We start from the raw sequence: 26,674 nt of genomic DNA on the forward strand, positions 1-26,674 counted from the left end.
CTGTCAATTGCACATCCTGATTTCACCTTCGAATTTTACACAAACGATAGAAGATACAAAGATAGTGATATATTTTAATTAACCAGTATAAGCGATTAAACACTTTAGAAAAGCAAAAACAATTGTATAAAAAAATTGTCTCCTAAAAAATTCTCACGAAAAGGAAAGAAAAACACATATTTCACGGTTGCAAACTTGTTTATTGTAATCACGACACTCTTCTCTATACGAAACGCACCGACGCATATTTATTATTATTAATAAAATCACTCAAATCGCACAAAATCACTCACAAACTTTGTGCAAATTTTCAAAACAAATAAAATCTTTTGGAAAATATTCCATCTTGTCACTGACAGCTGAGCAACACGGCCGGCAACATAATTTTCGTAGTTCCGCTCTTCACCACCATGAACGCAAAACAGTGTCCTTCACATATATTTAGTAAGGGGTATTTTGTATGGGAGCTTCTTAAAAGTAAGGTGTGAAAGATAGGGGTTAATTTAGGCTATAATCCACGCTTACTTGGTCAGACGGGAAGGTTTTCGCGAAAATATTTAAAGATTACGTTAAGAATGGTTTTAATTTATCGAAATTTTTCCGCAACAATTAATTTAATAATAGCTTTATAATTTACTTTATTAAAATTGCCAAAAGATTTCTTTTTTCTTGAATTTCAGAAATTTTCCTAAATAAAAAAATATAATTCATCAAAAAAAAATGGAAGATCATCATAAAATGTTGGCAAACAACAAAATTTATTCAGGAAAAAATCAAATTTCAATTTGAAATCTTGAAAGACGGGAAAATGTAATTAATGTTGTAAAACAAAATTTTTTTGTCATTTTGCCTGCAATCATATTAATACGAACACCAAAATCCCGAACTCCAAAATTCTAAAACAGCCACAATCTCGAAAAGGCCAAAATCCCAAAAGTCAAAAACCTAAAAAGCACAAAATTCCAAAAGTCAAAATCCCGAACGCCAAAATCCGGAAAGTTTTTAAATTCCGAAAGTGAAGATCTCGAACGCCAAAATCCAAAAAGAGCTAAAATACAAAATCCCGAACGCCAAAATCCAGAAAGGATCTAAATTCCGAAGTCCAAAATCCTCAAAGGGCCAAAATCCCGATAAGGCCAAAATGCCAAAAGTCAAAAACCCGAACGCCAAATTCCGAAAGCGAGAATCTTGAACGCCAAAAGCCTTAAAGGGCCAAAATCCCGAAAAGGACAAGATTCCGAAAGCCAAAATCCCGAACGCCAAAATCCAGAAAGTGCCTAAATTCCAAAAGTGAAAATCTCGAATGCCAAAATCCAAAAAGGGCTAAAATTTAGAACGCCAAAATCCAGAAAGGATCTAAATTCCGAACTCCAAAATCCTTAAAGGGCCAACATCCCTAAAATGCTGAAATCCCAAAAGCCAAAATCTAGAAATGTCCCATAAATCCCAAAAGCGTGAATTTTGAACGCCAAAATCCTTAAAAGGCCAAAATTCCGAAAGGGCCAAAATCCCGAAAGCCAAAATCTCGAATGTCAAAATCCAGAAAGGGTCTGAATTCCGAAAGTGAAAATCTCGAACACCAAAATTCCAAAATTCAAAATGGGCTAAAATCCCGAACGCCAAAATCTAGAAAGGATCTAAATTCCGAACGATAAAATCCTTAAAGGGCCAAAATCCCGAAAGGGCCAAAATCCCGAAAAGGCCAAAATTCCGAAAGCCAAGATCTCAAACGCCAAAATCCAAAAAGTGCCAAAATCCCGAAAGACAAAATCTCGAACAGCAAGATCCTGAAAGAGCAAAAATCTAGAACCCCAAAATTACGAACACCAAAATCTAGAAAGCCGTATTATCGAACGCGAAAATTCCGAAAGGGCCAAGAAATCTCAAAAACCAAAATTCCGAAAAAGCCAAAAAATCCCGAAAACCAAAATCCTGAACTCCAACAAATACAAAACCCAAAATTTCAAAAGGACCAAAATACTGAAAGATTCAAAATCTTAAATTCTTAAGAATGTTGTATTTACTCTCGCGCTTGCTGGAAGCAAAGGGAAATTTTCTTTATTTTGGGGAATTATTCCACACATTGTCTTTGGTAAATTTGGCCCCTTTAATAATTTTGACCATTGGTCCTTTACGCTTTCGGGATTTATACTTTCGAAATTTTTACTTTTGGAATTTCGACTTTTCGAAATTATATCCATTCGAGATTTTGACTTTCTGGATTGTGACATTCATTATTTAGATTTCATAAGTCTTTTTTTTAAAGGAAACCATTGTCATTTTAACGATAAGGCTTTAATTTTAATTATTTTTTTTTCTAGAAATTATAATGCTTTTTGGTTTAATCAAAAAAGTGCTAGCAACATTATTTTATGTATTTACTTTGTTATTTGTGTATGTGCTACAAAATATTGTTACTGTATCAGACGATTTTGTGAGAAAAGTTGTGTTCTTTGTCCGTTTGATCCGTCCGAACATCAAGAAGCTTAGAAGCCAAACTTTTAGAGATAGCAACTTAGAACCTTCGAGAGACCCCCCATAAGTTTTCTCAAGGTCTAGTAATATGATCTTCATTTCCCCCTATTACTTTTCTTCTTCTTGAAACCATATTTTCCGTTTTTTTTTTCATTCGCTATCTAACCGTTTGACCTCTAGGTCTTTTAATAACGGTTTGACAAATACATAGTTTTCCTTTTTCGTAAAATATTAGATTTGCAAAATTAAGAGATATTATTATTCTTTGGGGCGTGACCTAAAATTATTCATGGGCGGAGTTTCCAGCAAAAGATTCATTTAAAAAAAACTCTTGAGGGGGTTCGTGGTGCACTTGGTAAGACTGTCCGAAGTAGGGTTTCCAAAATCCCAGGATTTTTTAATTTCGGGATCCCTGGATTTAAATATTTCACTAATCCCGAATGTCGGGATCCCGATAATCTCGGGATCTCGAAAATCCCGTGACCCAAAAAATCCCGGGATCCCGAAAATCTCGAGATCCCAAAAATCCCGGGACCCCGTATATCCCGGGATCCCAAAAATCTTGGGATCTCGAAAATCCCCGGACCCCAAAAATCCCGGGATCCCGAAAATCTCGAGATCCCAAAAATCCCGAGACCCCGTATATCCCGGGCGGGATCCCGGGATTTCGGGATCGTAATATTTAGGAATTTCGGGATCTCAAAATCCCGTTTTATCAATGCATCGATCCCGGGATTAATCCCGATCCAAAAAAGGGCTGAAATCCCGGGATTTCGGGATCCCGTATTGGAAACCCTAGTCCTAAGGGACATATTTCTCATAAACACTGTAAACTGATTAAAAATTTGCAAACTGAATAATGTACAAAATGACAAAAAACAGCTCATTGCATAAAAATAAATAAATAAATAATTTAAAAAATTCTTACCTGGAATGAATTGACGAGATGCCTAAAAGCCGATTGGACAGTTTCTGCCAGAACTTCCTGTGCCTGAAGACTGAAAGCTGAGATGTGTCGGTCTGATTTGAGAAAATGCAGAAATTCCGAACTATTGGCCATCCAGAAGGATACAACCTTCGGATCTGTATACTGTTCCTGGACACATGTATAAATCATATTGGCCACATGATGCAGAAAAGCCGTCAGTTTGTGTGCCCTCTCCGTCGGCTGCAAATCTGGACGATAGTGTGTCGATGCTCGATATCTAATTTGCATTTGACAGAAAACCAATCAGCCTCCAAGCATTTTGAAAAGGAAATATGTCAGTTAATTTGCTGCAAATCTTACCTGGCACATAGATAGAGTGTGTAAACAGGTGCCAATTTGAAATACGGCGCATTAACATCCAAATCCGGTATCACTTGGTGCAAAAAGGCCTCCTGGTGCGTTTCTGGAAATTCCAAAACAGCCGGCAATATTGGCTCTTGCCCACTTTCATTCACCGACTGAATTTTACTCCTGGAATTGTTCAAAAACAAATTCCTCAGCAAAAAACAAAACATCAATGTTTATGCAATCAAATGTCAACTAAATCAATTTCCAACTTCAATTAAAAGTCATTTGATATATAATTTTATTTGTATTCTCCCCAAATTGAATTTTTGCTTGTTGTGTGAAGCGTGATTTAACAACATTGATTACGAATTGTGCACAATCATTTACAGAGAAAAGCCCAATTAAACATTGAACGACAACAGAAAAAAAGGCTTGAGGGATGAATTTTTTGTGGCAGTTTTGTGGCTTTCTTTTTTGCAATGCAAAAATAAAAACAGTGAACAGTCGTGGAAATGTTAATTCAATCACCTGAAAATTTGATGAAATCCTTTTGTGTGAAAAACTTTTTGATACCGGGTAAATTTCAGAGTATCATTTTTTTTAACCGGGAGGAAATAAAAAAAGAAAATAAGAATTAAATTTGAAACTGAAGATGAATAAATTAAAAAAAAAAATCATTTGATTTTTAGATAAATCTTTATGAACTAAATTATAAAATGGGTCTTGAAAGGATGTTAAGTATTCTGCAATAGAAGTTACCAGTTTTAATCATTAAATTTATTTAAACTTTCAAATGAAAACATATTTGATTTCACATTAAATGTGTTAAAAGGAAAAGTCAAACTTCTAATAAGGCGACTTCCATTTCACATTTAAGCTTGACTCGGGAAACTCTAATAAAGAAAACTTTTTAAATATGATTCCATGCTGAACATTAATTGTTTGTATCATGTCGTTTTGATTTTAAACCTGAAATTTAATTATACAGAGAATGAAACAATTCTGATGAGATAATCCTCTTTAAGAAATTTTTAAATATTTTTTTTTTTTTACGGAGAAAAACAAATCTTGAATTATGATTCTGGGGTGGAATGATAACTTTTCGATACTATCGAAAGTATCGATAAATCTGTATCTGATAGATGAAGTGAATGATGACTTTTTACGCAATGCTAGGCCATTTATTGTGACATTCTTAATAGAATGTTACTGTTGATAAATATTTGTATTAGCTACAAAAGGTACAGTTATCGTTTAAACTTTTCAGAATCGACAGTCGATACTATCGAAAAGAAGTTTCATCTCGTCTCTATTTTTTGTACTACACAAAATTTTTTTAAATCGTTTCATATCGAATCAACAGACTAAGGACCAATCTATCTGAATTCAGACGGAAAAACCAAAAATCCCTCCTTCATGGTCTTAGATTTAGATGTTACCTGAGATTCTTTACAATCTCAGCTTATGTGGTCCGAGATGAAATGAGACTTCGTCAGATCGGGCTCAAAATGTGCATGTACACGTTTTGACTCTCACACTCAGAATAATCGAGTAAAACTTACTCGAATCGATGTTGAATTGACTCTTTTTCGTTGTGATTTTCGATTAACTATATTTTAGAGTTGATTTTATTTCTATTTATGTGAATTATTCGGAAGAGTTGTTTTAACTTTTTCTTCCTAAAATTTACATGACAAAAGAGTATAAATAACTGTTTTTAAGATTGAAAATAACTCGTTTTAAGAGTTTAAATAACTCGTTTCAAGAGTTAAAAAAAAATCCTTTTTTAGTTAAAATTACTCTTTCAAATCCCAAAATGATTATGTTTTGCAATTTTATCTTTTTTTTAGTTTATAATTTTCTTTATTAATATTTTCTTGATCTCAAGTTCCCTATTTTCCGAGCAAAATATCGCGTAAGATGCACGCACATGTCTTCATGAAACAGTGTTAGGTGTATTTCTAGTTGATGTTCCACATGAACTTTGTCACATGAAAATCTTTTTAATTGAAGTATATTCTTAAAATGAAAACACTTAAGCATATACTTCAGTCGAGTTAAAATTTTACATCGAAAAAGAGTAATAATTAGGGTTGGAGGAACGTCTGTTCGACAGGGAACCCCTATTGACACTTTTGTCAAAATGTTGAAAATTATTTAATGTATCTAGTAAAATATAAGTAATAATAACGTTTTTTCTATAATATACCTTTTACTATAAAAAAAATTATTAATATTTATGATCAGTTAAAAAAAAAATAATTTTTTAGAACTCGCGTTTTTTTTAAAGAGATTTTTTTTTTAATAATTTTAAAATAAAAGTTTCTTTTCTTGACAAAAATAAAACTTTAAGGCATATTTAATACATGTGCTAAGTATGTTTTTTCCTTTTTCAAAAAACAAATTCAAATTCAAAATTTCAATTTAAAATTTTATTTTTTGTCAATAAAGTAGGGTATTTCATTCATTCATTTTCAACCGCTTATCCCTTTTGGGGTCGCGGATAAAGTAGGGTAAATTAAACTAATTCAAAACCTGCTCCAAATGGAAATTTTTCGCTACTCCAAATAAAAATATCATTGTTTTCATGATAAATACAGTACTAAATTATAATATTTATATATTTTCTATACCACAGTTGCATTATTTAGTTAATTTTGCTCCAAATAAAGCGAAAATCAATTCATATTCACAAATTTTAATTTATTAATTTCTCAGAAAAATTAAAAGTGTACCTTTTCACATGTTTTAGAACTTTTCTTTCGCATATTAAAGAAAACACTGTTAGAGGGTTAAATCTTTTAAATAGTTCACTTTGAAATAATTGATGAAGTATTCAAAAAGTTTTTTATGCGAAATAACAATATTCTTTAATTTTTTGTGAAAAATTTATAGAAGTAATTTCCAGTTGCTGTATTGAAGATTTTTTTCAATAATGTCAAATACAGGGTATTTAAATTTGAAAAATTCGAAGTTTTTTTTTCTAAAATTAATAAATAATAAGGCACTCAATTGGACAAGTGGTAGAGCACTCGCTCTATGATGCAAGTGTCCCGGGTTCGAATCCTCTTTAGGTCACCAGGAACTTTTCTGGCGTTAAAGGTGTTCGGATTGCATCCAGTGAGCTTTACTGCACTTGATTACACGGGCATGGGACAGACAACCTCATCCCGTACAAGAAAAATAATAATGCATGTCTAGAAAATCCCTTGCGGGAAGGCCTCGTTCCTTTATGGAATGTTGTGCCAGCATTATTATTATTATTATTATTATTATTATTAAATAATATTTAAAATGTTGATCTTGATTTTAATATTATTGATACACAACTTTTTTTCGACCCTAAAAAATTACTAAATAAACAGTAACAAAATGTTCGATGACAAATCAAAGTGTCAGATGTAAAATGTCAAAATTCAAATTCAAAAAATAACCGTCACATCAACTGATTCAATAAAATACACCACAAGTGTAATTCGTGATAAATATGAATTGGGGAGAGGATGAAAAAAAAGAGCATGAAGGTGTGTAAAAGTGCCATTCAATATTGCTGAATGGTTCAATCTTCTATTCATTGTCTCCTTCATCTTGCACAGACAGTATTACAAATCCCCGTGTACAAGAGGTAAACAAAAATTAATTGGAAAGGGAAAGATGAGGAAGCCATCATACATCAAGTACACATTCTTCTCTATTGTTGTACATCAGGGAGAATGCTAGCATTCAAGTGATTGACGAATGAGGTGGATAAAAAAAGAATAACATATATGATGGGAGGTGTGAGAAAACAGCCACATGATTTAACTCAATTACCTGGATTATATTGGGAATATGATTGAATTTTCTGACATTATTCTATATTTTCTACGACTCATTCTTTGACTGCTTTTTTTGTTCAGAGTATCGAAAATGTTTTGTTTGATAAATAATATTAAGAAGGAGGAAGAGAGAGAGAGAGAGAGAGAGACAAGTTGCGGAAAATACCTGATTTCCTGATTTGATCCCGCCGACTTATTGCTAGAAATTGACTTTGTTTCCGTCTCAATGGTTCCATCAACATCAAAATTCGTCTCATACTGCTCCTTGCTCCTGCTCTGACCCTGCGATTGGGCTTGCTTTGTATCTGGTTCTGCTGACGCGAGATTTTTGTTATCATCCATATACTGTTCCGTGAGATTGTCAGTGCTGACATTGCTCGTGACAGTGGGCGTCTGACCACCCACTCCAGATTGCCCCGTAGAATTGCTGTTGAGATGATGATGAAGATGCTGCTGGGAGCTATCAGCAATCGATTGATTGGCCGATGGTGGTTCATCTAAATAGCTACTGAGCTTGTTCAACGTCTGACCTTGTGCAATGGACTGAACAGGACTTAAAGGACGTTCATCTTCATGCCAAGATGGAGATGTCGGTGAGCGACTTTATTTCCCCAATCCAGGCAATCAAATGAATACAATTGTTTTTTTTGTGTGTTTTTTTTTCCAAAAGAAAAACATTACCAAATGTTACAAGGAATATGGAAAAGCGGGGTAAGAAAAAAAAAGAAAAAAAAAACAAAACACAAATTGTTAAAATAAAGTTAAAACATTGATATGGGTAAAGCAAGGAATAAAAATAACAACACACATGACATTTAATAAACTCTCAAACAATGCCATAGGGGTAAATTTGATAAAGTTCTTCTGCCCCCCATTTTCACATGCACCAAATTATCTCTCAGCATCATTGTGAGCTTCGAGGGGGAAACTTTTTGAGACAATTCCCCCATTTGAAATTACATTATTTCATACACAATTGAAGGTTAACATACATATTATACAAATATATAGTTAAAAGCTCAAGCAACAGATGCACAAGTGAAACTTTAACTCAATTACAACCTTAAATAGGGTTCCAGGCCAGCAACACAATAAGTAACACACCTTCCCTTTCAACAACTCACCTGTCATAGAGACATGCTGAATCCAATTGGGACTGAGACAGGGCCAAATTGTATCGTCCATCAGATGGTGAATCCACAAAACGATACGATGACACTCGACCGAACATCACCACAGATCCATTCTGTAATTAATTTGCAGAGAAACAAATTATTTCTAACAGCATTCAAATTAATAGGCGACAAAATATCTATCGCACATATTACATTATACTGATACATCTTCAATAACATTCTGTTTTTAGGGCAAAAACAGAAGCGTGGTATCACACTAGAGAATTTTATATTAAAATTTTAATGTGATTCACATTAATTGTTGCTGATATGTGTCCTAATGTGCAATTTTCGTCAAGAGCTTTTAGAAATCGATTCATAGTGATAAAAAAAGTGGATTCGAGTCACAAAAATTGGTTTAAATAGATTAAAATAGCATAAATACGATTGATAATTAATGAGCAAATTAATGAGAATTGAGCAAATTTATGAGCAAAATTTGCTCATTAAATTTACATCAGGTAACTACAGGGTGACTAAAAAAATGCAACAAACTAAATCGCTATATTATCTTCATTTTTTGTTCAACTTTTTTTAAATAAAGAAAAAATGTTAGTAAATACATGAAAATTTTAGAATATTATCGGTTTTGTTCAATACGATCTTATTTTGACTTGACTATGGTCTTAAGTCTGTCAAAAAATGCATCGTAGTTTGCACGAATGTGAGCCTTCTGAATGTCCTGCTATTCACGAGAAAATGCTTTCTTCAGCTCAATGATACTTTGCTACTTTTTAGTCCTAACATTGACCAATAAAATTCCTCTTCTAAAGAATGTCAAACGATTTTGCATCCAAGAATTGTGGAGGTCATTATTTTCCCAAAATGAAGTGCGAAACGTTTTTTTTTTTCAGTCAAATCTTATTCGGAGCGTGATTTCTGAGATGTTGTCGTGTCTTGATCGAACTTCCATTACTTCTTACTAAAATTTTTGTTTGTCCACGACTCCAACACTCCTTCCAGGACAATTTTCAGAAGCACATTGGCATTTGTTTTAACTATACTGCCTAAAAACCCCAGTGGATAGCGATAATTTGTCTTCAAGGAAGTCCAGACCTTCAAATAAGGTGGTCCTTGACTTCCGGTGGCCATTAGAACGTCTAAATTATCGTATGATCTTTCCTTCAGATAGACACAATTATTTTCTTTGAACATTAATTGCTCAATTAAAAATTTTTCTTATCAGAAAAGATGACATATCTGAAACTGACCATGAACGTGCAAACGAATTTACTCTGTCGTCGATCGAGCATAACTTCTTTATGAGGACCGACGATGTCTCTTCCTTTTCAGGATTTTTAAGGCTTCATACAGAAGTCCTTTAACAATATTTATTTCATGGTTATTTACGATCTATGCGTCTCAGAGATCGTTTATTTGCAGATGTGACGCAGATTTTGTCCAATTTGCTTCTTCATTTTAAGAACGATGACTAGCGATGAAGCAATTTTTTTAGACCTCCACCACAAAGCATTTTAAAATGCTAATAGTATCCCTGTACCAAGTTATATTTCGCAAAACGGAAAGTTTAATTACATTCCGGTTTTGAAGAGCCCTAACGATAACTGCTTCCGCATTTATTGCAAAATATAGCGACATTAAATTGTCACGTTTGAGTTCCATTACGGTTTAAAAAAGTTTCACAAAATATTATTGAAAATGCTGTTGTAGGCTTTTAGCCAATAAAATGAACTACCACTATGCGAGATATGAAACCGTTTTCACCAGCGGTTTGACAGCTATGCGCACTGAAAGTTGTTGCATTTTTTTTCAGCCATCCTGTATACTTTATTGCAGTCATTCGGGTATTTTCTGCACCAAAATTTTCTCATCAATTTATTCGTGATTAAATTGTGATAATAAGTAGTGCTAATACCTACTATTCATCGCGAACGAGATGTAGAAAGGACAAAAGACCTTGAAAAAGATCGGTGCAGAGGATAAGTAAGAAAAAAGAAAACAAAAATGTGTTCGATCTACATTTTATATTCCTTCATAAACTTCTAGGATTTCGTGATCAAATGGGATGGTGGCCGAATTAATTGAGGCTGTGTATCAGGAAACCGTCATTTGTGACTACAACTACCGGGAATACAAAAATAGAGGCAGCCGATCTGATGGTTTTCAGGCTGTTTGCGACAAACTGAGTCACCAATCGCCGGAACTCATACCTCAGTCGGGATTTGGGTGATATTGGCTCCCTCATTTTCGTAGTCTTTTCTTGAAAATAAAGCCCTATGATTTGAAACAGCTCTTTAAATTCCTCCGAAGTCATCCGGAGAAAATTATTTTGTCCAAAAAAATCGTCCCAGAGAATTTCAACGACACCATGGCCACCATGGTGAAGGTCGCGTTTAGGAAGCAGGTCCTTTTCCACGACATAAAAGTAGCGTACCGGAGGAAAACTTCCTCTTCTTCACTAAAATCGCACATTTTCTCTCAAACGACTGAAATGCTTCAAAAACAAAAACACTCATCTGACAGCCCGTGTGCCATCGTGACATTGAGCAATTCTAGCAATGTGTCTTGACTAAATCAGCGATTTCGAGTGATTCTAGAAGTTTTAATGAGCAACTTTTCACTTTAACTTAAATATAAAATTTTCTAGTGTCATAACTCTGTAATCAAATATCAATAAAAAAAACTTTTTTTACCGGACTTTTTTTAACTTGTTACCGGACTAGAGGTTGAGCGGTAAGAGATAATATCTTATGAACTTCGTTGGACCCCTCAAAAAAAAAACACTAATTTGAACATTTTTTTAATCCTTCATGTTAGCATTTTAGTACCTTAATGAATTAAAGTTTTCTTTTCTAAAATCACGCCTCCATGCTTTATTTTAAAAGAAAAATATAGATCAGAAGTCCAATATCCCATCTTAATGAAGAATTTGTAGGTATTCTTATGATTTTGCACACCACTTTATTTCCTGTCATCTGATGAATTAAATTCGTACTTGAATGGTAGATTGTTTTTTTAATGAAATTTGGATTTTTGGCAGATATAAAAAAAATACAATTTTCGGCGTATTTTACCGTGCTTTTTTCAATTCGTAGATTAAAATTAATTTTCAGATGAATTGTTCCTGTGCGTTATTGTGCATTAAAAATCATTTGAATTAATATATTTTAGCTTATTTATTGATATAATCCACTACTTGGCCCACCAAAACATGTTTAAACATACTAAAATATCATAATTGTGGTTGCTCAATCAAATTTGAATTCAGCAAATTAAAATGTTAAAATTGCTCATTGATTTCAATTTTATTGCAGTTAGACAAATAGCCTTTTCAACCAAATCTTTTCTTATTAAATTTATTCACTGGTAATTAATTTTTATTAGTGACCAAAAAAATAAACTAAGTGCAGTAATTAGTGATAAGCTTGTACGCGTGTAAAGCTTCACTATCGGGAGCAATTTGCTGAGTTTCTCCGAAACAGTTCGAAGGAAAATTGTTGTGTCAAGAAATTGCAGTTGGATTGACTTCATACAGATTTGCAACAAGACGGTATGACAGTCTCTTCATGAGCCCCCTTGCCTGCAACCCTTTCTTCTGGCTTTGGAGATTCTTTCGCATAACAAATAAGTGACTCATAAGACATTTGAAGTACTATCACACATTTTCCGAAGTCATTCATAATCAAAAATCTCGCGGCACTATTTAAAATGGAGCAAATTTCTTGCAATATGTGTCCTAACGCTAACTGTGAGAATTTTCAAGTATATTCTAGAAATTTTATAATGCTCAATTGGCTTAATTGAATTTAAAATTAAAATGTAAAAATCCTAGTATGATAGCACTGTTACACCACTTTTTGTCTTGTAAATTAAGTTGTGATCAAGATAAAAAAAAATTCTATACTGTGCAAGTACGAGTTTAACTCTTAAGCTAACAGGAAATATTTAGTTTTTTAATGTCAGATGAATACACTCTGAGAAATCTTGTCCACCGAAAACTATGTAATTTTTCAAAAACTGTCTAAAGTTAAAGTTAAAACAGTCTAAAGATTAAAATATAATATTTTTAATACAATCTTTGGGCAGTATTTCGGCCACCTTGATTCTCTAAAGCAGAGGTGTGCAAGAAACGTTGAAACCGAATAAACGTCAAATGAAACATGTACGTCAATGGTCAAAACGCTACTAGAATAAACTTATTTTGACGTTAATTCGGTTTCAACGGTTTTTGCACACCTCTGCTCTAAAGGTTCATTGCCCTTCTAGAATTTTTCGAAAATCTTTTTCGCATAATCTCGTTCATGGAAGTGACATTTATTTTGCATTTTCTTATCTCAAGAGTATTCACAAACTGAAAATCTATTGAAATTTAAGGAATAAAAGAAGTGGCCGAAATTGTAAGCTGGACGAAATTTGGTACAGTTACCCCCTGTTATTAATAAATTGAAATTGAAATTATTTCGGTAATTGCAATTTCCCTACTTTTAACACGTCCATCGCCGTCTTAAGAGTTCTTCGCGCCTCCAAGACAAAATGATTGAATAGTCCCTTCACAGGTCAAATCCGCAAAAACAAAAGTGTTTCTTTATTACTTCCATCGCCATCTTAATGACGTAAAACTAACAGCAAAAGTGGAGAGACTTCCTCTTTAATCTAAGAGAACTCTGACGTATTCTAACTTATTGAGAAAAACAAAATTCTTCTGTTTACTCCACTTACTTCAACAATTTAATGTATATAGACTCCTTATAATTCCTTAATTTTACTGCTCGAACTCTACGGAGAGAGCAGTATGTATAATCCCTCGATTTTTTCACCCGCCAAATTTCCACCTTCAACCCTTCGGAGACCACTTTTCTCAAAAAAAATCTTTACGTTTCAGACGATTTCTGAGAAATGTCACGCTGTTAGTCCGTCTGTCCATCCGGCTGTCGACAGCTCTAGAGGCCAAACGGTTAGAGATAGAGACTTGGGACCTTCGGGGCACCCCCCCATAAGTCGACCCAAGGATCGTTAACATGTCCCTCATTTCCCCCCCCCACCCCTTCCCTTCCCCTCCAAAACTATGTTTTTTTGGGGATTGCTCGAAAGCGCGTACTGCGATTTTTTTCATTTTTGGATTTGTTTTAGAGATTATCCAGGCGAACATTACGTCCATATACAAAAATACCCTTGAATCATTCCTAATAACGGTTTTTCAACGTCAAAGGTTAAAAAGACACTAAGAGTGCGCATTCATCAAGCAAATGGGGTCATGTTTGGGGCCGTTGGAAAGGTCTTGGAATTTCCGACAAAACCAAACCGGTTCCAATCGGTTTTGAATTGGTAATGAACCGGTTCATAACCGATAAAAAATTTCTATCTGAAAATCAATCCTATTACTTTCAAAACAATTTTGGGGGATCTTTTGAGAGATTTATGAATCGGTTCAAATCGGTTGAGAACCGGTAAACGGTAAATGATGCGAAAGTATTTTTGCGGTATAGCATCTAAGTCACTAGTTCGAGCATTTCGCAAAGCCTGGGACGCTTTGCCACCCCGTTTCATCTAAAAGAAAATTAATAAATTTGCAGCTGTGCCACTTTGCTACATCAGCCACCAAATGTGATACTTATCATTTTGCACAATTTAAATGAGAAAAAAAATGTTTTCTAAATTGAAACTAATAATTCTTATCACATTGTGTAATACGATCCCCATGAGAGAGGAGAGGCCCAAGAAGGAAAAAAAACGCCCCATATTATCATTATTTATTATTATACCATCCAAGTCACGTATTTATGTGTTTCCACGCGCGAGAAGGGTGGGCTGAAAGTGCAAAAGAGAAAACGCCTCATAATTGTATATTGCCTATACAATATTATGTCACATTTAATGCGAGCATTTTCTCATTCCTCCCTTCCTTGAATTTTAGTCACTGACTCAAAACATCATGACATCTCTCAAGAAGATCCCACTTTGGAAATCTTTTCTCAAGTGTTCTCAAAATGAAATCTCCGCAAGTGTGTAAAAGTAAAAGAAAAAAACAAACACCCTCATCAAACTTTGATACTGAAATTTTATAGTTATATTCCTCTCAAACACTAAAAATTGAGATTGAACTTCGTAAAACATATAAATCCGATTTATGTGCCTGTTCTGCAGAAATACCATCATGATGTATTTGCCGGGGAAAAAATAAATAAAAACCTGAGATTGATAAACACGATAGAGACATTCAATTGAATCACAAAACATACTTCTTTAAACTTATATATGGGTAAGTCACTTGCCAGAATTGTCTTGTTTCTGCACCATAATTGGACATCGCCAAATGCTTAATTGTAAAATTGTTAAAGTCCACAATGCACCGGACAAATATAGTCGCTCGTCTACTGGTCAATTGTGCTACATAACAAATTTATAGTGTGAACATTCACTTCACACAACATGAGATGCTTTTTCTCACGATAAACACAATTTCCTGATAATGTCGAACATCCCACAAATCCCAATGTTGAGAATTTTTGTCAAAATGTAGGTCACAAACTTTTTCCTACACACACAACTTTTGCAGCAAAAATCCCCCTCACAATAGAATCGTTTTTAGAGTTGGATATTAATAAAAATTCCTTTCAAAGTTACTTGATCGAATAGCAATTTGATAAAATGCACCTTCTTTTCACTCATGCATCTGCCAAACATGCATTTTATTATATGACAAATTGCAGGGTATTGTGTCATCTAACCGAAAACTCAAAAAGTTTCTCTATTAAACAGACAATTTAATTTTAGATAAAACTTCCGCAAAGTCATTTAAACAGATGTCTTTACTTAAGAAAAGTATTTCATAACGTTGGGATCTTCTTCTGTTACCCAGATTATGAAAGAATATTTTCTCTTTTCTTCAAGTTTCTTGAAAAGCAACAAAATGAAAAGTTCTTCCTATTTAGAGAGACATGGATATCAATTTATCTGTCATATCTTTAATTGAAAAACCTAAACTTTGAGTTGAAAAAAATAATCATCCAAGATTTTACAAGCAAAAATAACGAATGCAATCAATGCATCAACATTAGCAACACAAATACTTTTTAGTAATAAAAATGTTTTCATTTAGCTCACAAATGCATCATTCAGGAGATATGATCAATTTGCGAGTTTACACCGTGTCAGAAATTTTTATTGCAGTTTTTATGATGACTAAAGGCATCGAGTCAAATTTCTCTGAATGCTTCTTAGAGTATCACTTCATTTCAGTGAGCCAATGAAAAGTTTCTATACAGTGTTTACTTTGAAAATTTTCTCAATTCGATCCTCTCAAAGAAATCAACACTTAAGCGTATACTTCGGGAGAGAAAACCATAAAGAACTAGACTTTCATGCCGAGAGACAAAGACTCCGATACAAAAAATAGGCCACACCTCTTTTCTTAACAATAACACTAATAATGCAGCAAGACATATCAAAGCTAATCAGAATAGCCAATCAAAGCTAGCTTATCAGAATAAGCTCTGTACACAGAAAAAAAAATATTTCGTAAAAATTTTCGTAAATGTTTGTGTATTCCTATGGGGGAGTTACGAAATGCTCGTGAATCGTATAACCCACAAACAAGTTAGTAAAAGTTTGTACTTTTTTCACAAATATTGTTCGTAACATGATCACTTGACGAGCATTTTTTTTTTGTATTTTTACAAACATTTGTTCGTAAATGTTCGTAAACACACAAAAAATATTCGGAAAATTTTGTTATTTGTTCGTAAATGTTCGTTAAATATTCGTCAGATAAACAAAAATTTACGAACAAAAACAAAGTTTCCGAAAAACAAAAATTACCGAAGACAAAGATTTCGAAGACAAACTGGGAAAAACAAAATGGAAAAAAACGAAGATTCCCGATCCTGTAGAGGAGACCTTACACCTAAAAGAAATGTACCACTCAAGCAAGTCAGGAAATTCTTCAAAAAATAGTGATAGGGAATTTCAAGTTGCAGCAAAAGCGACAATAAAGTGATTCGAGCTTTAGTACTAACAAGTAATTAGATAATTGGAAGTTGCATCCAAAGAACTTCATGACGGTAAGGGGGAAGTGGGAAACCTTTGATATTGGGATCTTTCACCTATGTCTAAGGGGAACTGAGCCATATCATAATGAAATTTAGCTTCTCAATCTGTTTGTGCAGCTAAATTATATTACGATAAGGCTCAATTTTATTTAAAAATAGATGAAAAATGTCAATTTCAAAGGTAGACCCACTTCCCCCTATACACAGGCTACTTACTTCATAAGATATGTGGTATGACCAAGAATATAAGTTGGTGCATTTTTGTTTCCTTTAATTTTGAACTTACCAAACATTTTCTTAAAAATCTATTTGTTATCCGATTTCGACGAAATTTTGCAAAAACCTTGCCTACTATATGTACAACATTTCCACAAATTATGATGAAGAAAATCGTAATACTTTTCCGTATATAAATTATTCCTTGGAAAATTATTGCTTTTCCTTGCCTTTTTACAGCATAGAGCGTCGATCAGCCACCTCTAAACGACGTCTGATCATATGGTCGTCGAAGAAAAGTTTTCTTGTCTCATCATGTAGAACACCGTGAGAGTAGTGCCAAAAAAATTTTTTCCCGTTTGAAACGCCCTAATATACATGAAGTATACAGTTAAGGGAAGAATCACACTGACAGTAAAATGCTCACCGTATTTCGTTAATTTACACATTTTTATTGCAATTCTTACGCAAATTCTCGATTACCGTATTACCTTATCTCATATTCGGTGGCACTTGGTGAAAATAATATAAGAAAATTGAAGAAGTAAAACAAAAATTCAATAAACGGTGAGCAAAAAAAACTATAAGAGAAATTTATCGTATAGTTTTTTTTTGCTCACCGTTTATCGAATTTTTGTTTTATTTCTTCAATTTTCTTATATTATTGTCACCTAGTGCCAATGAGCATGAGATAAGGTAATACGGTAATGGAAAATTTGCGTAAGTATTGAAATGAAAATGCGTAAATTAACGAAATACGCTGAGGCTACGGCGAGCACTTTATTGTCAATACGATTCTGCCCTAAAGAGAAGAACTGAAAAAACTCCTGGTAACGGCCTTAAACACACGAACGGAACATCGTAAAACATTTCATAGACAATGCATCGTGAATTTCCAAACTGTCACAACGCTATAGTCGATTATTGTATCAATTTTCGTATGTACCTAGAATAGGTTTCAAGTTCTTCTGGCCACTTTTTCATATCGTGCAAATCAATAGAAGTTGACGGATCAATGCATGTATTGTATTGACAGATCAATGCAATGTATTCAGGATGAACATTACCACGCAATAGTTAAGACTGTGTAATCGAATTATTTATAAAATACCTCACTTCAAGCACTTATGGTGTAGGGAATTTATTATTTAAATTTATCTATTAATGCAAAATCCTTATACATCCTGTGAGATATCTTCAAATCCTTTAGATTTAGAGCATTTAGTTAAGTTTGCAGTCAATACCCAAGGATGGAATAGGGATATGTTATTCGCTTACCATAAGGACTTATGGGATGAGACAAGTCCCAATTACATTTTATATGTCCTTAATTAATAGAACAATGGGTTTTGACCTTAAATGACCCATCGCTTTTTTAATATGTCAAAAATACTTCACTGAGAAAAAAAGAGGGTACGATTAACTTTTTTTCCTCGTAACTTTAACACTTTCTAAGTGTAAAAATATATCAACATTTTTTAATGTTAATTTTACACCTTTTTAAGGGTAAAATTAACATGATAAAGGGTAATTTTAACACATAATACACCTGAAAAGTGTAATATTTACACCGATTTTGGATCAATACTGCAGGGTAAAATTAACATTTCCGGAATGTTATTTCAACTTTTTCGGATTTCTCAGTGTTTGTTCAAATTTGCTCTTCAAAACCTCTAAATTTATCAATATTTAACTTGAAATTTCAAGATTTTCTTCAAGGAATCTCAAAATAAAATTTATATCAAAATATTTTTAGGGCATTTAATTACAAGGATTCATTCACAAAATCAGAATTATCCATACAATTTGGCGATCATTAACACTGAGAGAAATCCGAAAAAGTTACAATAGCATTCCGGAAATGTTAATTTTACACTGCAGTATTGATCCAAAATCGGTGTAAATATTACCCTTTTAGGTGTATTGGGGGTTAAAGTTACCCTTTTTCAAGTTAATTTTACCCTATAAAAGGTGTAAAATTAACATTAAAAAATGTTGATATATTTTTACACCTAAAAAGTGTTAAAGTTATGAGGAAAAAAAGTTAATCGCACCCTCTTTTTTTCTCAGTGAAAGAAAAAAAAACTGAACTGTTCTTAACAACCCTAAAAAAATGTAACAGGAAAATTGCACACTTTTAAAGTTAAATTTAACGCATTTATAAAGGTTAAATAGATTTTTAAACAAGAAAATAATTTTTGAACTGTTCAAAAACAATATTTGCTAAATTAAAATTATAAAATAATCAACAGTTTACGAACTATTGAGGATCAAAGATAAGTTAAATTCTTATCAAAATTTAGATCAATCGACAATAGGGAAATACGACACCGGGAAAAGACAATCGCGCAATTAGTCAACAATTTTCTGCAAAGACAAATATAGGGCATATGGAAATTGCAAAACAGTTGGGAAATCTGTTAATCTATTAATTGCAAAATTAATCTGTCATTCGAGAAATCAAACATTTCAATTAGAATTTATTTTTAGGGGCTTCACTCAATTAATTTCTTGCGTAACTAAATATTATTCCAGTTCATTTGTCAAACACAACCCCTGAGAACTTGAACTTTCTCATAATGCCACACAGAATGAGTCAAAGACAATTTTAGACTAATTGTGCCCTTCACCGAGGCCACTTTCTCCCACGCCCAAGATATTAAACAACACTATAATAATACTAAGTTGTCTATCCAATCCATTAAGAGTGAATAACAAAAAAGAATTGGATTCTCAGTGATTGACCCCCAAACTATCTGATAATTTTGTCACACAGCAGTATAAACCTATTCACAGTCCACCCATTTGGAGCCATGAAAGCAAATTCATTCTTCTATTATATCCCTACCACCCTCAATGAAAATCACCTTGAACTTTTCCTCTTATTCACATTTGCCCTCAGAACACTATTGTTCTCCCTATGGAGCCAAAAGAGGGTGTCTCCCTGCGGGCGTTTGGGAGTTTTATGTATCGATAAAAAAGACCGACTCCCACTCCGACAGTTGCAATGAGTTACCCAATGTTAACTTCAAGTACTATTTTTTACATGAAAAGAGTAAATATTGATGTAGATAAATATTTATCAAGCATATTTATTCACTCTATAATTATTTTAATTAAATAAATCTCTCAACTTGCAATTAAAAAAAACACAATGTAAAACACAGAGTTTTTAACCAAATTTTACTAAAAACAAAAATAGCAATCTTTTGCTAAACTTTTAGCACTAGAACTCAAATTCATTCGTAAAAAACAAAAACTTTTCAATAGTAAAATTAATAAAGAAATGATCATTTTAGATTAGAATATTCTGGCTTGAGTTACAAGCATACCGACAAACAAAAAATATAAAAACGCAAGAAAGATTAACTCGAATATTTAATCGATTCATTACAGATTTTAAAATCAGTTAAACTTTTTTCTTTAAATATTCAAGATGGCGACTTTTTTAGGTCAAAAAGTCCAATCACAGCGCCATCTGCTCATTTATCGCACATACTACAGTTTTGAATTACGGAATATTCAGCAGTTTAATTACAAATATGCGTTCTAAAGTTATTCTTCTGAATATTAATAAATTGTTAGACTTAGGGTAAGTGTGCCAAATTTCGGCATAGTTGCAAGTAAGCACCGAAGTCCTAAGTTTGAAATACAATATTTTAATAAGGTAAGGGCTCATAATTTTGCCCAGTCTGCTTATAAGCATCGATGATCCAAGTTTGAAGTGCGATATTTTCGATACTAATTGACTTTTTCGTTACTCTCTTTTCAGAAGGGTTGTTTAGAAACTTAGCAAGCTATTTATCATCTTATTTTTACTAAAATTAGTTTTAATACGTTTAAAAATGAATTGATATATAGAGGTGAATTTGTCTCGAATTTTGGACAACTTGGTTATTAATTTGGACAACTTGGCTGTAAATTTGGACAGCTAATCCGCCTCAACAGGATGCCCATTGTTCATCATTTAATGAACCAATCTTACCAAGTCCTCTTCCTGTTCATGTAAGGGAAACGTAGAATTTCACAGAAAGCCCGTAAACTTTTCATATCATTCATTAAAGTGAGTTGACTTCGATATTCCAAATACGTGCGGATTCGCTCATTCCGTGGCCTTTCCGGGAGCCTTTTAAGGCATTTCTGGCTACATCTCGTTCGTAGAGATGATGCTCCTTTGTTTCTCCAGGCATTTGTCCAACCTAGTCCTCACAAGAGCTAAAAGTTTACTAAATTTCGTGAGAAAAACACCTGTCCAAAATAAGGAGTATCACCTCACTGGTAAATGTCTTAAAAAATTTCCCATTTTTCACACGAAAAATCTAATTCACAAGGCAAATCTCACTTCAGGTCAAATCACCATTAACGTGAATCAACACAATTTTCAATGAATATTCAATAATATCACTCAAAAAAGGCGAAGAAACATTGTTAGTACTTCACCACAGCTAAATAAGACTGAAGTAAACACAAAGTTCTGTCATATTTCTCGTAAGCAATTGCTCACACTGAATTTTCAACAAAGCAATTTCAACTCAAATCATATTCAAAATTTAACGTATTTAGTGTTAAAATCTTCCAAAAAAAAAAAACAAATATTTAGATAGAATTCATTATTCATCAAATATTAGAAGAAAAATCCATAATTTTAATCATTTTAGTGTTCAATTTTATCCTCACAGTGTCCAAAATAAGAAACTGGACAAAATTATGAGCCTTTCCCCTATATCTAAAATTTAACGATTTTTGTGTTAATGCATCCTAGAATGAATAAATATTTAAAAGCTAAATAAATTCATGAACTATTCGAAAATTAAATCCATATATAATTCATTTATTTGCTTGGCCGAAATTACACTAAAAGTGGCCTAAATACAAAGCTGGCCGAAATTTAGCACACTTATCCTAAATTTAGTGATAAAAAGCCGGACTTGGCCCACAAAAACTGTTTGAAATACATTTGAAGAGTAGAAAATATGGTTTGCCATGAAATGTCATGAGAATTCTTCTTCAAATCTGTATTCATTTTAGCGGCGTTGATGGTGCAATTAGTAAAGCAGTAGGGCTCTTAGACGGTGAAATCCCTGACTCGACTGTTACAATTGTGCGTTCGAGTCCCGCTCGGTACGAATGATTGAAGCGTTTGTATGGAAATTTTCACAAAATATTTTTAACAGAATATAACAAATTTTTGAACTGAACAATGTGCAAAACGGCAGGAGCCCTACATACTTTTTTTTCACTAAGGAGTCCATCTAAAAGATGATTGCCCCGACCTACATATTACCCCTTACAATATTTCTTTTTACAAATACTTGATATAATTTTTGTAATTTTATTAAAAACTCAGAAAATTTATTTGAAAACTTTTATGAAAATTGTAAAATAAAAAAAAATTAAAAATAAATATGAAAATTCCCAGAATTTCATGAAAGTTTCTCGAGCATTATAATTTTAATAAAAAACAAATCAAGATTCTTTTGGATATCATTTCAAGAAGTGCCCAAAAAGCATAAATTATTTAAATTCGTCTGTGAAGAAAAGCACTTTTCACCTCATGAAAAACAACACTTACTTCTTTAATTTTACTTCTCTTCCACGTACTGAAGAATTTTTCATTCAAGGAAATTATTTAATAGCTTTTATCAAATAAATTAACAAATATTAAACGATTATTCCGTATAAAAAGTTTCTACATAATTAAATATTAGGGGAAGCACAAAATAAAGTTTTATCCCAAATTTCCCTTTTAGACAAAATTATTTAATTACTTTCTTGGAAATTTGCGTGTGCAAATAGGGATGTAATGTATTTAAACATCACTGTTCTCCCTTTTCAGTATGACTTTCATCATCACCCATCCCCAAATTCTCCTCAACAGAGAATTATCTGCTGATGATGGTGCTGAAAGAGAATAGTATAATATAAAGGTAGAATGGGACTCACATGCAAAATTGTCGGTTGCTGGATGTGATGGCCATTGACAAAGGTCAGTGCGTCAGGATGAAGCGGTGTGACGGTGCAGACACCTTCATGGAGGGAAATGAGGCAGTGACGCGGCTGAATTGGGGGACCAAAGAGTTGGAGGGTGTTGGTGTTGGCAGATCCCACTTCCACCGGTTCACTGCCCAACTTAATTCGTCTCCCGCCATCTCCACTGTGCGTCACCTCTACCAGCATCGGTCCTTCGCGTTCTGCTGACATGTTGTTGCTGCCATTTGACACACCAAGTGGTTTCTTCTTGCGTCGCCGCGGCTGTGAATCCGCCGGCCGTCGACGCACATGAAACATTATGGATCCTTCACCAGCAGCCCCAAAATATTTGTCATTATGGACAATTATTTTGTTTTGTGAGCATTTTAAGGGGGGAACAGAAAATACGAAGAAAAAAAACTCATTAATTCACCATGTCCCTGACGAATTTTTACAGCACACAATAACGCTCGACATTAAACTATGTACATATGTACAGGGTGCGCTATAATGTTCCTTGAAAATTATTTGTTAATGCACCAAAGAGTGCAATTCCAATGAATTTCAAAAAAGTCACTCTTCTTTAGAGGAAAGCGTTTGTACCTTCGGACATCTCAAGCTTCGAACAAATCATTTTTCCAATATGTTTTAAATGAATTTTTCCGATTATAACATTATATTTTAATGGCTAGGTCAAATCTATTAGAAAACACGGAAAAAATTAACTTGTCCGAAGCTTGAGTCGTCCGAAGGTAACGCACAGTTTCCCCCGTACACAGAAAAAAATATTTCATAAAATTGTTCGTAAATCTTTATGAATTCCTATTGGGAACTTCCGAAATGCTTGTAAATCGTATATCCTATAAACAAATTCGTAAAAGTTTATACTTTTTCACAAACATTGTTCGTAACATTGTCACTTGACGAGCATTTTTTATACTTCTACAAACATTTGTTCGTGAATGTTCGTAAACGCATAAAACATTTTCGTAAAATTTTTTGAATTGTTCGTTTTATTTTTTGTGTGTCTGTCAACAACATGTGTTCTCAATGGCTAAGGCTTGAAAGTACTCAAATTTTCGCTAATGAGAAAAGTCTAGATGGGCAACAAGTTTACAAACAGAAAAAAAAAATTTAAAAAGATTGGTCCTTTACGCGGGTAATTACTTAACCCATTCATTACCCTTTGCAGCCGACGCAGTAGGATTAGAAATTTCAAGACCTTTCTAAAAAATCCAAATTTAACCAAATCGGTTGAAAAATAGATCCTCTAAAGTAGTACAAAGTTTTTTTATATAAAAATTCAATATGGTGATTTTTTTAGGTCGTAGGAATGTTTGATCAAAACGTTCGCCTAGACCACCTACAAAACATATCCAAAATTTAAAAAAATCGTAGGAGCCATTTTCGAAATGAACCAAAAAACATGTTTTCGGCGGTGAAGAAGGGGGGAGGGAGTTGTGGAAGGGAAAAGCAAAAAATGCCTATAGATAATGTTTTCTTATTGGGGATCACCAAAGACCGGAACTTGATATCTTCTACCGTTTAAGCTCCAAAACGGTGCCTAGTTGAAAAAAAAGTCAATTAAATAGTGCTCTCTCTATGAGTTCGAGCAGTAAAAAAAACTCTCTTGAACGGTTTAGCAATGACCTTGAAAATTTATACAATGTCGAATTTTCGGAGAAAGCGTCGAAAATGTTAAAAGGAATAACAATTTTATTATAGTTGTTTTGTTTTATAAAGGCGATTAAATATTTAAAAAAAAAACTTACAGAAAATTACCAAAATTTTAAGATTTATTATAAGAAAATAAAACCGTAAAGTAAAATATTCCAGACGTTTTTTTTTTAATTTTGGATTTCGGGATTTGGACTTTCAGAATTTTGCTTTTCGAGACTTTAGTGTTCAGGATTTTGCCATTCGAAATTTTGGCTTTTTGGGATTATATCCCATTTGAGATTTTGACTACTCAAGATTTTGGTTGTCGGACTTTTGGCGTTCGGAATTTTTGGCTTCTCAGATTTTTGGCGTTTGGGATATTGCCTTTCGAAATTTTGGCATCCCATAGGGGCACAGGCATCACCTTAGGGATCAGCCTTCAATTTGGGAGAACAGGCTGAAATTCTACACATTGATTAGGTGTAGTGAAATGTACGAGAATTAGCGACATCAGCACGACCGGCAAAAGTATAAAACTGGACTTTGGGCGATTTGAGTACTTTTCAAGATATAAATTGGATAAAAAAAATTGAAGTAGGGGAAGGTTTTGCACCTTCGTAACGTTGCAGGTTCGTAAATGTTGATTTTTTTCCAAGTTACTAAATAAATATCATCCATGGTCATATATTCTTATAGCTAATCCCACATCTCACATTTCCGGACAACCTTGGGAGTCTAGGCCTTTTTTCCTGGGTTCTAGAAGCAAAAATAAAAAATGGGCCTAAAATCGTAATTCCGATGTGTATTATTTTATGCATTTTTTACGCTTCAAAAGTCTTTTCGAAGAAAAACAAAATTCCAAGTTATAGAAGGTTTATCAGGGTTAATATTTACCGTGAAAAACTTTCGCTAGAAGGGGGTGGAATTGTGGGCGAGGAAAAGTTCACAAAGATTGCCTTCAGTGCAGGTTCGTAAAAATATCAGTCAAAATAATTGACTACCAACTCTGTGAATTCCAGACTGTTTTGGGACACACTGTGCACGACGCTCTGGATATTTTGACCCATCCAGAGATTCCACTGAACAAATTGACAAGAAAATTGTAATATTACAACGATTACAACATTTTTCAAGAAAATCTCGAAGAAAAACACGCACTTCCACAGCAAAGTTGGACTTCATCAGATGTTTTTGTTTCGCTTCTGTCAAATCGAACATTAAGCCTAAATCTGCTAAATCTAGGTGTGATTCTTTCATTGTCCATACGGTGCGTTTTAAGCATTTTTCATACAATTTGCTTTGTTTTCAAGCGGAATTTTCCTCATTTAACTTTAAATTAATCACTGGTAATTCTAAGAATCACTGATGTTCAAAAAATGTTCTGTAAGACAGATTCGAAGTATTAGAGAAATTACGAGGATTACAATAGGTGTGATTGCTTCTTTCTGATTTGTGCAGTGATGAAACTAGACTGTTTAAGGTAGATGTGATTCTTTTGTTGCCACTTCGATGTATTTCGAGTATTTTTCATAAAATTTTCCTTGTTTTAAAGTGAAACTTTCCACATTTCATTTTAAATTGATGGCTGGTCATTCTTGAAATTAGTTGTGTCCGAAATATGTTCTGTAAGACTGTTTGGAGGTGTCAGAGAAAATCCGAGGATTACAATAGGTGTGATTATAAGAGAATCACACCTAACCGAGCTCTGAACTGACTGTCAGAATGCAGGGAAAACATGGTTTTCCGATTGCAAAAAACATGTTTTAGAAAAATAGCTTAAAATTGATCTTTTAATGCGTGATACTTTCTACAAACAGTGAAAAGAAGTGATGAAAGTTCCATCTAAGTAGTGATGCCCAAATTTTTGTTCCCGGTGTAACGTTTCCGGGGAAAATGAGGCCTACAGAGGTTGGAAGTTGGAAGAAATGGTACGAAGCATTCCGGTACCGGATACATTCGTAAAAAATGCTACTACATTTTCATTTTCCTGTAGAGGAAAATCCAAGGACTTCCAGGAATTTTGTGAGGCAGAATTATGAACCCAATAAGTGAGAGATTTTTTTGACATAGTGATAT

The 26,674-nt window shown here is 33.5% G+C and overlaps 1 protein-coding gene across 21 annotated transcripts in view; it reads right to left on the minus strand.

Moving 5' to 3' along the window:
* LOC129808116 (afadin) overlaps positions 1-26,674 on the minus strand; it is a 118,122-nt gene that overhangs the window by 29,471 nt on the left and 61,977 nt on the right. For 11 of the 21 annotated variants that reach the window (XM_055857842.1, XM_055857844.1, XM_055857845.1 and 8 more), the window contains 5 exons: positions 22,913-23,265; positions 8,694-8,815; positions 7,736-8,170; positions 3,764-3,934; positions 3,404-3,680 (listed from right to left, as the gene is read on the minus strand). In XM_055857842.1, the coding sequence (XP_055713817.1) occupies positions 3,404-3,680; positions 3,764-3,934; positions 7,736-8,170; positions 8,694-8,815; positions 22,913-23,265 (1,358 nt within the window). The remainder of the gene's footprint in view (positions 1-3,403; positions 3,681-3,763; positions 3,935-7,735; positions 8,171-8,693; positions 8,816-22,912; positions 23,266-26,674) is intronic. The other 10 variants (XM_055857850.1, XM_055857849.1, XM_055857848.1 and 7 more) reach the window with 2 other exon arrangements.

Source organism: Phlebotomus papatasi, chromosome 3, assembly GCF_024763615.1.
Source record: "Phlebotomus papatasi isolate M1 chromosome 3, Ppap_2.1, whole genome shotgun sequence".
Taxonomy (NCBI): Eukaryota; Metazoa; Arthropoda; class Insecta; order Diptera; family Psychodidae; genus Phlebotomus; species Phlebotomus papatasi.